The sequence below is a fragment of the Ptychodera flava genome, chromosome 10 (assembly GCF_041260155.1).
Source record: "Ptychodera flava strain L36383 chromosome 10, AS_Pfla_20210202, whole genome shotgun sequence".
In the NCBI taxonomy this organism is placed as follows: Eukaryota; Metazoa; Hemichordata; class Enteropneusta; family Ptychoderidae; genus Ptychodera; species Ptychodera flava.
The window spans coordinates 19,307,833-19,321,849 of NC_091937.1; the positions used below are offsets into that span (position 1 = coordinate 19,307,833).

General features: G+C 39.4%; 1 protein-coding gene and 1 long non-coding RNA gene across 2 annotated transcripts; both read left to right on the forward strand.

The window, feature by feature from the left end:
- Positions 1-2,760: 2,760 nt before the first annotated feature.
- Positions 2,761-6,945, forward strand: LOC139141441 (uncharacterized). Its single transcript, XR_011554176.1, has 5 exons — positions 2,761-2,867; positions 3,283-3,436; positions 3,970-4,137; positions 4,863-5,010; positions 6,851-6,945. It is a non-coding gene; the product is annotated as an uncharacterized lncRNA (long non-coding RNA).
- Positions 6,946-7,884: 939 nt separating this feature from the next.
- Positions 7,885-12,694, forward strand: LOC139142175 (organic cation transporter protein-like). The gene is made up of 4 exons (XM_070712029.1): positions 7,885-8,296; positions 9,660-9,774; positions 10,606-10,815; positions 11,647-12,694. Exons 1-4 carry the CDS (start codon positions 8,089-8,091, stop codon positions 11,780-11,782), a joined length of 669 nt encoding a protein of 222 aa, XP_070568130.1. The 5' UTR covers positions 7,885-8,088; the 3' UTR covers positions 11,783-12,694.
- The last annotated feature ends 1,323 nt before the right edge of the window (positions 12,695-14,017 follow it).

Below are 14,017 nucleotides of genomic sequence, written 5' to 3' on the forward strand. Positions count from 1 at the left end.
ATGTCTTGACTGCCAAAGTGACAGACGAGTAAACTATTACAAAATACATCAAATCATCAAGCAAAATAATACATTTTATGTCGAAGTTCTCCATAGCCTCATCGCCCATGCAACGCCGAGATCAGTCTGCTGGACTTCACGGTACGGCCCAGCAACATCGCTAGAGCGGTGTACAGTAAGGAAAACCTCGATGACGCTCCTCTGAAATTAATGGAAGGTCAGCTTGTTATTAACGGCAGCCAGAAAGTGGCCAAATATTTTTTTTCGTCTCCGTTGTCATATTTGCAGAATGAAATTGATTACACGTTATGGACATCGCTAACTGGTAATTTGCTTGTTTGTAACCCGCAACAATGAATAGGTCTCACTGAAGTTCTCGTGTATTAAATTTGTATTTTTCGCAAAGATTTAGATTTATTTACTTCACTTCCGCGTTTACCTACGGCTACAAATATTTGGGGTAAAAATTAGGATAGGTCGGGCAACCTTAATCGCACGACTTATTTACCTTGGCCGAACAACACACAGCTCTGCACCGTGGCGTGCACTCTATAGGCATGCACTCACTCGCCAGAGTTCTCCAGATCGACTCGGGCCGCTCACGTGATCCGTGCTATGCGCTCTCTCACACATCACCGGTGAGGATGCGGTGAAATTCAACATGTTTGATCTACCTAGATGCTGTAGTTGATCATTCAACGGTCACTTCCAACAAGTCAACTCTGATGCGCCAGGTAATTTCAATAGAGGCCTTTTGTGCTGAAACGCGCCCACCGTCGAAGCTTGAGGATTTTGGACCGACTAACTTGTGGAACGAGGTCTTGATAACAATGCGTAGTGTTGAATCTAGAGCGCGGCTTGAAGGCATTGCAATAAATCTGCAGGAGTGCCTTGTTCGCGAGCACCCTGATTGTTCGGATAGCTTACGTCAGAGGTACTCTACCGCTACACGTCCGCGGCGCCGTGTAGCAATTCAAGACTGGCCTGCCGAGCAATGGCTCCGAAGAAACAAGGTAATATTCGTTTTTTATAGGATTATTCGCCCTCCCATTCTGTTAGATCACAGCAGACATATTTCGGTCATTGGTGACAGCGTGGTCATTTTATACAGCAAACTAGTTTCTAGACTCTAGCGGAAGCTTGTTCTACTTTTTCGGTGGTCGACACTCCCTGGGACCAGTGCTTGCTGCGAGACTGTTTACAAATTCCGAGTGTATTAAAAGGGACCAACGCTTGCCAAAACTATCACTGTGGTGGCCTGGAGGAGCGATGACTCATTCATGTGAAACTCTAGCTAAACGTAGGAAACAACACATGTCGGGGGATAATGATCCGCTCCTAAGAACCAGTATAACTGTAATTTCGATGAGCGTTCACCTTATATATGACCTTTGGTACTCAACGAAAGCTGATCAACGACAGTTTTCATAGGAGAGGTCAATTCTCGGGCAAGTTTTTGTTATGATCGTTTCAGAGACGTTTTCAAAGCTGTCACGAGGTAAAGATCTTAAGTATTCTGTTTCGGTGCCATATTGATTGATGAAGATCATATAATCACCTGGATTCCAAAACACAAATCATACACAGAATCTGATCTAAAATTGTTTAAGGTAGCGTGCGCTTCGAGGACAGATTCCTACTCTCAAAGTGTTACAGTATTATTTTGCCCTGCCATTTTGAGGGTTTGTTTTAAAAATTATGGCGTGTGGAGTACCTTTATCCCCCCCAATAGAGACAAGACAACGATGGCAGCCATTTTGTTTTCAAATATCGGTAAATGTTGGGCAATTTGTTTCTGTACTACCAAACTTTGCACGATGATGCCCGAATTTTTATTCTTGGTTTTTGAAAGAGAACGCGTGAAGTTTGCCTGAGGAAATGTTAAGCAAAATTTAAAGTTTTAAGTCTTTCACTTTCGAGGCAAGAACTGCCTTAATGAAAGCGTATCACTTTCCAGGTTCGACCCTTGAGTATGACGATGTTTTGAAACACGTCTTGGGGGAGTTCGGCAAGTTTCAGGTGTTCTGCTTCGTGCTGCTGGTGCTGACGGCAATACCGCCCGGGATCGAGGAATTCGCTGTCGTATTCACGATGGCAGAGACCGATTCGTGGTGCCGGGTCCCGGACGCCGACATTATCAGCGTCACATTCTGTTCGTCAAACGACACCATGGAGTGCGTTGACCTTGTCAAGAACCTGACAATTCCCAAGGAGGAGAGTACGGAGGCGTGTGGAGTCGGCTGGAAGTACAGTCAATGCCATCGCTACAACGTCACCACCGATGAAATACTTTATTCAGCCTCAGCTGACGAGGATTGGCTAACAGAGAGCAAAACGATAAAATGCGATCATGGATGGGACTACGATAGATCGCAATACACACATACAGCGACACAACAGGTAAGTCTCTCTCTCTCTCTCTCTCTCTCTCTCTCTCTCTCTCTCTCTCTCTCTCTCTCTCTCTCTCTCTCTCTCTCTCTCTCTCTCTCCTTTGTATCATAATACTTTAAGTTCATTTCCCGATCATTATTATTGCTGTGGACGCATCCTTTAGGGGAGTTCGAGGTTCGCAACGTCCTCTTCAGAGCAAGAAATTTCTGTCACCAACTAAACGTGTCTAAAATGCGTACATTTCGTTTCAACCTACAAGTTGCACCATCAATCACTCTTATTTCGTTCGACGATTTGAGTTCGTTCTGAAACATGATCATTCGATCAATCTTCTGACACATCAATGTTTTCTTCTGTTGGACACGTTTGCAGTTCGACTTGGTGTGTGATCGTTACTACTTGAACGCTTTGCTACCCTCCATTGCTTTTATCGGTATTCTCGTGGGGTCAGTCACTTCTGGTCTGTTTTTGGACAGGTGAGTAAAAAATGCTCTGTAAAACAACACGAAGATACTGAAAGATATATATATATATATATATATATATATATATATATATATATATATATATATATATATATATATATATATATATATATATACAAACGTTTTACCGTCTTATCTTTTCGAAAATCGAAAATGTAATATTTCTCCATTGAGTTTACACAGAGATGGCGGCCATTTTGAATATCAGATGTCGTTAAAAGTTATTTATATGTTAATAAGTAATTTATTTCTCTTTTACAAAATTTTGCACGGTAACCCTTTATTTTTATTCTTGATTTCGAAGGCCGGTACAAAAGATTCCTTTGGGAAAGTTTGAGCAAAAGTTCAAGTCTTTCAAATTTAAGGCACGTACTAGCGTACGAAATGAAGATTTTTGTCATTTCAGATTTGGACGCTTGCAAGGGCTCATTTGGTCGCTGCTATTATTACAAGTCTTGGGAATTGCCATGGCATTTTCACGAACTTTGCCTTCTTTGCCGTGTGTAATTTTCTCCTTTTCGTCGTTGCCTTCGCCATTTACTTGGCGGGATTTGTTTTGGGTGAGCAAATTATTCATGCGCTCTGAAAAAAACATGTTTGGAATACACACCGAGTACTCAGAAGTGCGCATGGGCATACATGAGATTTATGCAATATCGTGAATTGGTGTAAACATTTAATCAATTGATTCACTGTTTCGTTGATATACAACAATTATAATTGCACAAAATAAATTGCATGAGTGAAATATTGATTATAAGATATCGGGTATTGCCGAAGATTACTTATACATAACATTATTGTAGATCAAATATTATTCCATCATTTCAAAGAAATACCCTGTATTGGTTATTGCGCTCTTCTTGAAAGATGCAAGCAAAATATCTCTCAATATCACGTGGACATCATCATGGACAAACGGTGACTGGAGTAGCACTTGAACATTAGAGTTTTAGATATGTTGATAAAATTCATTAACCCTTACTCTTGATTTCATCACCGAATCATACTTGCGCTTCTGCAATACGACGGTGCATTTTCACAGATCCATTCTCTCATTTATCTGACTTGCAATTTTCTTAATTTACTTGAGTCACCGAGCACGTTGGACCGTCCAAACGTCCACTGGCCGGACAGATGGTACCAGTGTGCTACAGTTTTGGCTACATGTTGCTCAGTGTGTTTGCTTACTTCATCCGCGATTGGTCAAGTTACAATTAGCCATCACAATTCCAAATGCCATCTTCCTGCTCTACTGGTGGTAAGTATCCGTACAGACCTGTTATTCATTTCATCGAAAGACCCTGTCCCGACCCACCTAAGGATTAATCACGACTTTTATATGTGTTGAAGACGCAGTGTTGATTAGTGTCTTAATAAAAGACAAGTTACTGTAGTGTAAAAATGAAGTTTCTCGATACGTTGTATGAGTGTGATTACATCAATGTAGTCCCTACTGCCCTCTCGCGCCAGTGATCACTGCGTGAGTACGTATACACACATATACATACACACACACACAGACAGACACAAATAAATACATACATACATACATACATACATACATACATACATACATACATACAAAGACACACACATATATGTATATATATACATATATATATGTATATATATATGTATATATAAGGGGTGGTGGTACCTGATCAGTACTGCCTGGGGAGCCAAGGCAGTTGACTGTACTGTTTTCAAATACCCGAAACAGTCGCCTTAGTAAATAACTGATGAACACCTAGGAGATTTTGATGATGTATTTCTTTGCTGTACATTAATTGTTTATAAACTAATCCTGCTGATGTCATATCTTCATCATTCATATGACACAATCATAGAGAACCCATAATGATCTATTGCTTGCACTTGAATGGCGTTACTTTACATTATTGGTGCATTTATTTCCATCCGAGTGAATTTAAACAGTTTAACTACTTTTGACTATATATATGTTACACAATACAATTATTTCAGGGTTATTCCCGAGTCCCCAAGATGGTTGCTGTCAATGGGTAAATTTAAACAAGCAGAGAGGATTATCAGGAAATCTGCAAAGATAAATAAAGTACAACTTCCAGATGATCTATTCGATGGTTCCTGGAAACCGGAGCCACATGAAAAGGTACTTAGGTTTCATAATTATGTTTGAAAGTAAATTTCAACGGGGGTTGAAGTAGAAGTGTGGCTCTCTATCGACATTACAAATTTGGTTTGAGCTTCATAAAAAGAACAGTCACAATATAACGATGGATATCGATGATGCGTTTAAAGGTATACAGTCACCTGTAATCTAAATATGCCCATATATGATCAAAGGGGCGTTCCTTTGTATTCAAAAAGCCCTTTGAGGGCGCTGTTTTTAAAAAGCGGCCACCCGCTTAAAATCTGTGATTGGTTGGATTTTCTCTTTCCATGGTAACTGTGGCAAGATTGGAACAGGTGACAGTATACCTTTAAAGGGTCGCTGCTGATATAGCGGTCGATTCAAATTTTTGCTGCTTAACCGATCTTAAATCTACCCCTGATTTCACAAAAAAGTTTTCCCTAACTTCATGTAAACTTTCTTTGTTCATTATAATCAGTAGTGCTCCCCTAGCGTGAAAAACAAAGTGGAATACAACTTCAATGTCAGAATGTCAAAAGTCAGAAAAAATAAGTTGTTTAAACTTGAATATGTAAGGCAATCTCTCAAACATTAAATCTTGTGGTCTTGTATTGGATAGTTATGTCCCATGATTAAGTCACAATGGGGAAAGGTTTCCATGACTTCGTTGGAGCGAAGTAAAGCACATCCGTTCGCTAAGCGTCTCCACTGTTCACGGTTCAAAAATAAACGTTTCCCCGAGCTAAACTCCTCTGATGTGGATAAATTAAGGAAAGGCGCTCGAAGCTCTTTTCAGTGGGAAGTTCGAAGACCACATCAATTCAGGACTCTCGTTTGTCGTCACACCATGAGAAGATCATGCTTCTATAGTGGCTCCTTTTCACGTCTTTTTTTTTTCTGAAAACTTTGGTCGGCTCTAAACACCTCAGCCTCTGGGCAACTTATCATTGTTTTGCGATATTTTGTTGACTGGTGCAGTCATATGCTTTATCTTTGGTCGGAAAGCTGCCCATTTACGCCGGCCTATGAGGGCGCAGGAGTCACGTTCCCTCGGGGAAACTTTCAACAGCCTATTCAAGTTTGTCGAACACAGTAACCCATGACCTTCAGTACCCAATCACCGAGCAAAAACGTCACACCTGTAAAGCCTTTCCCTACACCCTGCCTTGGGTACAATGTAAAGTTTAATGACCCATAACGCCATACTGAATGAAATGTTCTTAAGATTTTTTCCCGAAGGCAAAGCTATTTTTATATTTCTTTCCTATCGAACGACATCGAACGCCTAATCCCTTCAAGTACTTAAGTCATGAGACTCAAAGAAATTGTTTATTTAAATTCCGGTGTGTGTTTTTATGGTGTAGGGAGCCTTATCATCGATTTGGTGCCAAGGATTACTCGGTGGAAGTATTTTCTTCCCATTAAAGTAACCTTGAAAAATGCTTGCAAACCTGGAAGTATTTATCAAGGAACAATTCTTAATCTTCACCTCCTTTCGGTGGTAAAACCATTTCAAGCGTGAGGCCTTTATCCACGACGAAGTTGCCCCGAGGACACAAAATCAAATACAAAACGTTTCCCACAAGTTAAAACCGTAATCGCTGTGAGACACTTTTTAAATGGCTTTGCATAGCTCCATTTACAGCCGTTATTTGGACGTTGCAGTAATTTGTCAATTCTTTATTTGCAATGAATATAGGAACGGTATATAACGCTGACTGCCCTCAGCGAACTCACAATCACTAAATTGGTGACGTTTTCACACGTTTCTCTTTAAAACTCCTCCTTCCTATCTTTATTGTCGATCCCTTGTAGTACCCTCCATCAAACAGAATCTCGATTCGATACTTTTTTACAGACTACCATCGATAGCCCCAAAGATGGGATGAAACCTGGAATGTTGAACTTGATACGACTGCCAAATATGAGAAAGAAGACCCTTATTTTGATATTCAACTTGTAAGTTATTATGACTCTGGGGGTCGTTTCGTAAAAGTCAATCCCCATTGCGTTACATGTTCGTTTTCTTAGTCTAACATATACACAATAGTTATACAAGCGCGTCCAAAGTGTTTATGAATAAACTGTATAAGCTTTACCTTTCCTGAAACGTAGAGCTGGCTACAAGACAAGTATGGTGCACATCTCCAAGACATTTATTTTGTATCGATCAATCGCCTTGTCATTCCTGATATCTACTCTTATACTACTGATCTAACTTTGATGAATATTTTTATTTCGAGTTTTGTCTTTTTTCTTTATGGAACGTCTCGAGCGGGTTGTGTGATGTATTGCCGAAATTCATGTCATAATTTTATTACCTGAAATATATGGTCAACGGTATCTCACAAAGCACTCCTGAGAGTTAATCCAGAGATGAGCGCACCTTCAAAAGTAAACAGCTGAGACAGATTTACGTGTTAAAGGGACATAAGCTGTAACTTGTGGCAAGTTTTTCAGTATTCTGCCTCCGTGTATCAACTATACCGTGTATGACCCTAATCCGTTTGTCATGCAGAAATTTCGAGTCTTCTTTTTTCAACACAGCTTGTATGCGTGTAGTGATCATTGTTTATTGTTTACAAATGAATTCTAGTCCGGACTTGAATACTAATTTTCAACAATAATTATGGAGATTATACTCATATAGGTTGTGTTGATATGGTAAATACTTGGCATTAAATTACAGTTTAGAGATTCAATGCAGAAAGTGTAGGGAAACCAAAAAAAAAGTTCTGAAAAAATAGCCAAAAGATACAGCGTATGGAGCTTTAAGGTCAGAAGCCACAGCCGATGACACGTATACGGAGTGGCAGTGCTCAGAAAGAAACTATCTTCCTCTTATATGAAGATAATGTAGCAGATTATGTTTTCATTGCTGTGCAGTCATCGAAAGTTCTCGTCACCTTTTAACTCGGGGTCACCGAAACAATGTGCAAGCCTCTTGATTATGAGAACTTATCGTTGCCATGATAAAGTAAAAATCGTGAGAGAAGTGACTAGCTTCTCCATACCCTGATACACAAGTTTGTGAGATTAAATATTTCTCAAGAAACTTTTTTTTTTGTAATTTCATCTTGCAGTACGGCAAACAGCATGGTGTACTACGGTTTGAATCTGAACACATCATCCCTCGGTGGTAGCGACTACCTCAGTGCCTTCATATCGGCAGCAGTGGAGATCCCAGCCTACTTGATGCCGATCTATCTCTTAGAGGTTCCATATGTGGGACGTCGCTGGTCTTTGTGCGGGACGATGGTGCTGAGTGGTTGTGGGTGCATCGGGGCAGCCTTCGTGCCGCAGTGTGCGTGACCTTTGCCCTCTAACTGCCCCTCATTCGATTCGCATAGGTTCTAATATCCGCCTCAAACTCCTATGCGCCCTAAATTTCTGACCGAGAAAAGCACAGACTCCATTTTATAGTAAAAGTATGCATGACCCGGGGCTAAAACGCCCCCTTTTTTTATAGGCAGAGAAGAGCCATAATATGCATCCCACGAGACAGTGAGAGAACCTGCCATGAAATTCATTTAGGGATGGACCGATATCTCTTAGGAGGGGCAGTAAATTAAAAAGCGGATCCTGCAGAGCTAAGATCGTTCTACAAATAGGCAGCCATACTGCTTTCGAAAGAAAATTTTCACATGAATGTCGACCGGAAAGAAAATATCGGAATTAAATATATCTGAATTTGTATGCCAAGCAAAATCAAAAACACAGGATTGTGAAGTCGTGAAACTCGAAAAATAATTGCTCGTTGGAACCCTTGCCCGCCCTCTTTAGATCTAACCGGCTACCCCTTACTTCTTTTCACGTCAGCTGCACTGGGCATTTGGGATAAATTCACTTCGGAGTGTGTGCGTGTCCACAATTACAAAACAGAACTCAATCGTTATTGAAAGTACCTTCCGAATATGATTTTCGAGGCCGTATATCGCATCCTGACTTTTCATGACATAATTCTTTCGAGGAACGGTAGAACTCATGAAATTATGTGGACTGGATCCGATACATACAAAACAATGGTTGTATCAAATATGGGGAGAAAAACTATACACGATTCCACTATAAAATATATAAGCTTAAAAATGTCGACGAAATATCAATTTCCGACTGGCGTACCATTGCTCACTTATTTCCATCCTTCCTTTCGATGTTTTACTCTTATTTTATCTTGTGCTGCCATGTTAAGGGTACAGACAATTAATTAATTAATTTGTTTATTTATTAGTTATTCATTAACTAACTAATTATTAATTAATTAATTGATATTTATTTATTGGTTTATCTATTTATTAATGCATGCATGCATGCATGCATTAATTCATTCATTCATTCGTTCATTCATTCATTCAATCGGTCGTTCATTTTATTGATTTATTTTTTCCTACGTCACGTCATTAGGCAAAAAATTAGAGATACATGTATGTTTCTAGTCCTTGAAATTTGGCAAAAGTTATCCGGTGATGCGATCCTTTAGAAACCTCTTCGGTGTCACATGAGATTCAGGAACAGTTACATTTCCATAGTAAGTTATGAAGGCAAGGCTACTAACACATCGAGTCTAATCATTTCACTAAATCGTTTCGGTATTATGTCAGCCGTTTGTTTTTGGAACATGAGGATGTTCTAAATCTCCGATTTTTTTTCCTTTTTTCTCCTTACAGGTGTCGGTCTCACATGGTTACGAATAACGTTGGCGATGATCGGAAAATTTGGCATTTCATCGTCATTTTCAATCGTGTATATCTACGCCGCCGAACTTTTCCCAACACCAGTGAGGTAATGGCGCTTTGCTATGTAGTGATTTTACACCTAAAGGATGGACCTTATATCTTGGTGGGAGTGGTCGAGAGGACGTATCCAATTTTTTACTTTCCAAATTTGGCAATCGTTTCATCTGTGCATGCCATGCATGCCTTTCCCCAGAACTTCCCAATTTTCGACCGATCAATGTATGTACTATATTTGTTCATATCAAACAGTAGCACTGTTAAAACGATCTTTATCTCCCTTTTTGCGACCCCTTCCCTAATGGTCCATCCGTAAATGCCGTACCTATGTCTTTCTCATATTCCATATTCAATATTTACTTCTTGAACTCTAATACAGCCCCGATTTAGCCTATACTTGCGTATTTAACTGTTTATGTTGCGGTTTGATGCAACCATTAAAGGAGTAGATCGTTTCTTATGTTTGTAATAAGCGCGGCACTTTGATGAAGGGAAAGCAGTGCAGGGCTTTTGCAACTGGGATTTTTGCCGAGGAGTAAACCTGTTGCAACATTGAACCGCCAAATAAAAATAAAGCCTTTTAGTAAAACGATTTAAGTTTGAATGCGCCTCGGAGAAAGGTATACGAACTTTTACAATATTCGTTTGACCTAACACTTGTGAGGCTCATTTTGAAGGTCATTGGGTAAATACATGTATTGTTCTGACTTGCTTACTTTTGTTAAAATCGGGTGACTTTGATTTTGCTGAGGTGAAAACTTGTCGCAAAACTGAACCGCTAAAAGCCTATTGGTTAAACGATTTAATGTAAACAGAAAGATGAGGACATGCGCAAGTGACGACCTTGCGCCCTCTAACGGATGTACTCGTCTCGTCACAGGTCAATTGGTATCGGACTGTGTTCCATGTTTGCCTCTCTAGGTGCGATCCTTTCGCCGCAAATACTTCTCCTGGATAGACTGTGGTTGCCCCTTCCACCGGTAATCTTCGGTGTTATCACCGTCATGGCCGGTGTATTGGTGTTGCCCTTACCGGAAACGAGGAACAGGAAGCTGCCGGAAACAATGGAGGAAGGAGAACAGTTCGGAAAGTATGTGGTTATAAAATTGAGTGAAAAAACAACAACGGAAATATGCCCTACGAAATTCTTTAATAACTAACCAACCTCGTCAAAGTTTGAGAGTAATTCTCTATTTATCTAGTTTTGCATTATTTTAAGGATGCGCCTAGAGGACATATAAACTTACTGTCAATAGGATGGCGGCCATTTTGAATTTCAAATATCGGTAAATGTTAGGTAATTCATTTCTCTAGTACCAAATTTTGCAGAGTGACCCTGATTTTCATTATCGATTTGGTAAGAAAATTATTGAAAGTGTCATTGAGGAAAGATTAGGCTAAAGTTTAAGTCCCTCACTTTCTAGGCGCATACTACCTTAACTGTAGTAGTTTTTCACTTCCACTTTAATTTGTCGTGTGCACGTGGTTTTGGATAAAAATAGCGATAAACTGCGATATACCATAAATCCCTAATTCTAAAGTCGTAGCTTTAGCATAATCCTTAAATGCAATCATTGTATCCAGATATTAACATCAATGTTACAATACTTTTACTGTTTTACAAGTTATCAAATACTTAAACACCACCGAATTTTGAAATTCTCTAATCGGTTTAGTGACGGTGAATGCTTATGTTGCTATGCGTTTACTAAATGTACATCAACACACCCACCATTCCCACTTTTCTTGTCTGTCTGTCTTTCTGTCTGTCCAGTGTCTTTCTGTATCTCCATTTATTTATTTATCTACCCAACACAAGTATCCGTCTATCTATCTATCTGACTTGCCAGATGGCTGGCTGGCAGGCTGGCGCTCTAGCCACCCACCTCCCTTCAAGTTGTGTTCTTCTCTCTCACTTCAGAAAACAGCGGCCAAATCGATACAAAGGCTACGGACAAATACGGAAAGTGCTCAACAGTGACTTCCACGACACTAACAACGGCATGCAGGTAGAGCTCGTCGATGTACAGTCCGAATTCGGAAATTCAGAAGACTAAATGCTACCCTCGGAGTAGCTTGAAAGGGAATAATACTGTTTTGTTTTAGAACATTGAAAGGAGAGGGTCGTCGGAACTGCGCCTGCGCGACTTTCTGTTTATTCATGCACGATATCTAGATGCACCACGTCGACATAGCTGCAACATATACATTTTCTGGCGTACATTGTGACAAACATTTCTTAACTTTCATCAATCGCAAACGTACCTCACATACAGTGTTTACATCGGTCGTAAAGGTCCAAAACGACCTTTGACAACAATTCCGACGACCTCCTCCCTTTAATATTAAGACATCATTAGTGTTTTGAAATTTCTGGTCCTTTAAATGGTAGATACCTATTAAACAGCGTCTTATAAAGAGCTACAGTTATACTGCATTGTGATGTTCACTTTCATTACCTTGATCTTCTGGTACTAAAGCACCACGCTTTTGATGAGTTTGAGTTTTGCTATTTTTCTGTTATCATTTCAAAAGTATAATGACTGACTATGCCTTATGCATTTTGTCGCAGTACGCCTATCGAGAAGGATAATTTAAAGTGATCAAGTTTATTACTATCTTAGAAAAAACAGTTTTTATTGTACATGAAGTGCGCTAAGCACTTCACTAAGTATCTCAAATCTCAACTGATATAAAATGTATATAGTTATCGCTCAGGGCCTTTACTCTGGTATATTCATGGTATATGAGATGCACATAAAGATTGAAGTGAGACGTAGTGTATATGCAAAGTATACCAATATAGATAAAGATTAGTACGAAAATGTAAAGAATAGCGACTGATTATAATATTCATGTAATATGCTTATATGTATGTATATGGTATGTTTGTGAATTATATAATAGGGTATTTCTTTGATAATAAAATATGTCTCTACGACCATATGGAAATAATACTTGTACAATTATTTGAATTTTGCAAGAGTTGCAGATTTATTGTTGCATTTCCACTCAGGCCTCATCAGGTCAAGCAGATCAGTCTCTACAAAAACACTTCGGTTTACAAACATTGCAGGTGGGCCATTGTAATTGATGTCCTAATGCTATGCAAATAGCAGATTGTCTTAGCCAATCATAAACTTCTGTTTTCTGACATGCATTTTTATTCGCCATTCATGTATACATTTTGGTAGTACAGAGATGAAACCATTGCTTTAGTTGAATGCACCTCGGGGAAAAATTGTGGATTCTGAAATCATTACAATACTTTGCCGTTATATTGTCTGTATCCACTCATCTTGAAGCATGTAGGGGTAGATGAACTTTTCACCGCTTGCTATTTTCTTGCTTTTTTAAAAAACTTTCTCCTTGATAGGGTTATAACACATGGAGGCATCTATTTGAATTTCAAAATATCGGTAAACTTTAGGTAATATCTTTTTGCACAATGAACTTAAATTCTTATTCTTGATTTGGAAAGAGGATAGTTCAGTTTAAAGATTCATTGAGGAAACTTTTGTGCAAAAGATTTCATCTTTCATTTTCTCAGTTACATCTTTCAGACGCGTGTTACTGTAACTGGGTTTTTAAAATTGAGTGTTCATTGTCATCATACACCGTCTTTCATCGATACTCCACTTAATACAGTGATATGTTAGATATTTGGATCACTGTATGGCTTCAATAAATAGCTTGAACGGTGCAGGAACCTAGCTGCAAGTCCCTCTTCAACAACCCCCCCCCCCCCTTCCTCCAGTAAAATCCTTTTCTCCTGTGTAAAGAGGTGAAGCGAGGGCGATCAACAAGACGGTGATGGTTGACACAATATGTAACCCTGCAAGAAACATCAACAACAACAACAACAACAACAAACAACAACAACAGAAATCAAAATTTAGAGTGGATTCTTTTGACTGGTCTCTATACACCTTATTTGCATCCTTCCTAGGAAGGTGGTCAAATGAAACCTCCAAATTCCCGGAAGGTGTTTCAAATATAAGGTTGTCCCTACGATGCTTCATTCGGGTTAATTGAGAACGGACCGTTTTACTTTCTAACTGCGATGTACATTTAAACTCACAGAGGGCAATTTAAAATGGAACAAACATTCCCTCTGAAAGGGCCACTTTACCTAAATAGTTCGTCTAACCTGATCCAGGGTAAAGCCTTGCGTTTGTTCTCAGTCAGAACGGAGATCGGTAATTTGAATCATAATACAAACGCCGTGATCCCCGTTGAACTTTGTAACTCAGCCACTTATCGTCCTGCGTTCCGTCGGTGTGGTCGTCGCA

Bases quoted from the DNA above. Each gene is read 5' to 3' on its own strand.
- LOC139142175 (XM_070712029.1), top strand. From the start codon at position 8,089: ATGGTGTACTACGGTTTGAATCTGAACACATCATCCCTCGGTGGTAGC. The intron at 9,775-10,605 runs GTAATGGCGCTT...GTCTCGTCACAG, and splicing joins CTTTTCCCAACACCAGTGAG to GTCAATTGGTATCGGACTGT. The intron at 10,816-11,646 runs GTATGTGGTTAT...CTCTCACTTCAG, and splicing joins GAAGGAGAACAGTTCGGAAA to AAAACAGCGGCCAAATCGAT.